Source organism: Cynoglossus semilaevis, chromosome Z (genome assembly GCF_000523025.1).
Source record: "Cynoglossus semilaevis isolate Cse_v1.0 chromosome Z, Cse_v1.0, whole genome shotgun sequence".
NCBI classification, from domain to species: Eukaryota; Metazoa; Chordata; class Actinopteri; order Pleuronectiformes; family Cynoglossidae; genus Cynoglossus; species Cynoglossus semilaevis.
Window position 1 is genome coordinate 3,167,743 of NC_024328.1, and position 596 is coordinate 3,168,338.

Consider the following 596-nt stretch of genomic DNA (forward strand, 5'->3'; position numbering starts at 1 on the left):
TGTTTGGACCCAAACACCCTGCACTGAAGATTACACGAAGATATGCATTTGCACATATTCTTACAGGTATTAACCGGAAATTATGTTTTATTTATTTATTTTTGAAGATTTTTATTGGGACAGGCCTGTTCATGAAACAAATGTAAAAATAATGACATAGACATGTTTTTAATTTTAATTATGTAGTAGTAACAGATAACTTTATTACTGCACAGGTCTTCATATCAAAGGTGTTAAAAAATGTGTTTTGTTATTTCGTTCTGTTGTTGTGTGTAATACTTTTAGCCATGTATTATGCTAACTGTTCTAAAGAAAAACACTTGGCTTTAACCTTTAAAGATGTGATTTTCTTTTTTTTCTTTTTTTCCCTCAGTGTTACAGTGTGCCACAGTAATTGGTTTCTGTTACTGGGCCTCGGAACTCATCCTCTCTCTGCAGCAGCAGCACAAGAAGTTCCATGGTTCCTTGATCTACGTCACTTTTGCCATTAGCTTCTACTTGGTTGCTGGAGCAGGGGGAGCCTCCATCCTGGCCACAGCTGCCAACTTGCTGCGTCACTACCCCAGTGAGGAGGAGGAGCAGGCACTGGAGCTGCT

The 596-nt window shown here is 38.8% G+C and overlaps 1 protein-coding gene across 1 annotated transcript in view; it reads left to right on the forward strand.

Moving 5' to 3' along the window:
* Positions 1–596, forward strand: part of LOC103397396 (transmembrane protein 127-like) — a 3,704-nt gene that overhangs the window by 1,780 nt on the left and 1,328 nt on the right. The window contains 2 exon segments of the mRNA XM_008335643.3: positions 1–66; positions 374–596. The exon segment at positions 1–66 is cut by the window's left edge and continues 8 nt beyond it; the exon segment at positions 374–596 is cut by the window's right edge and continues 1 nt beyond it. Coding sequence (XP_008333865.2) covers positions 1–66; positions 374–596 — 289 coding nt within the window.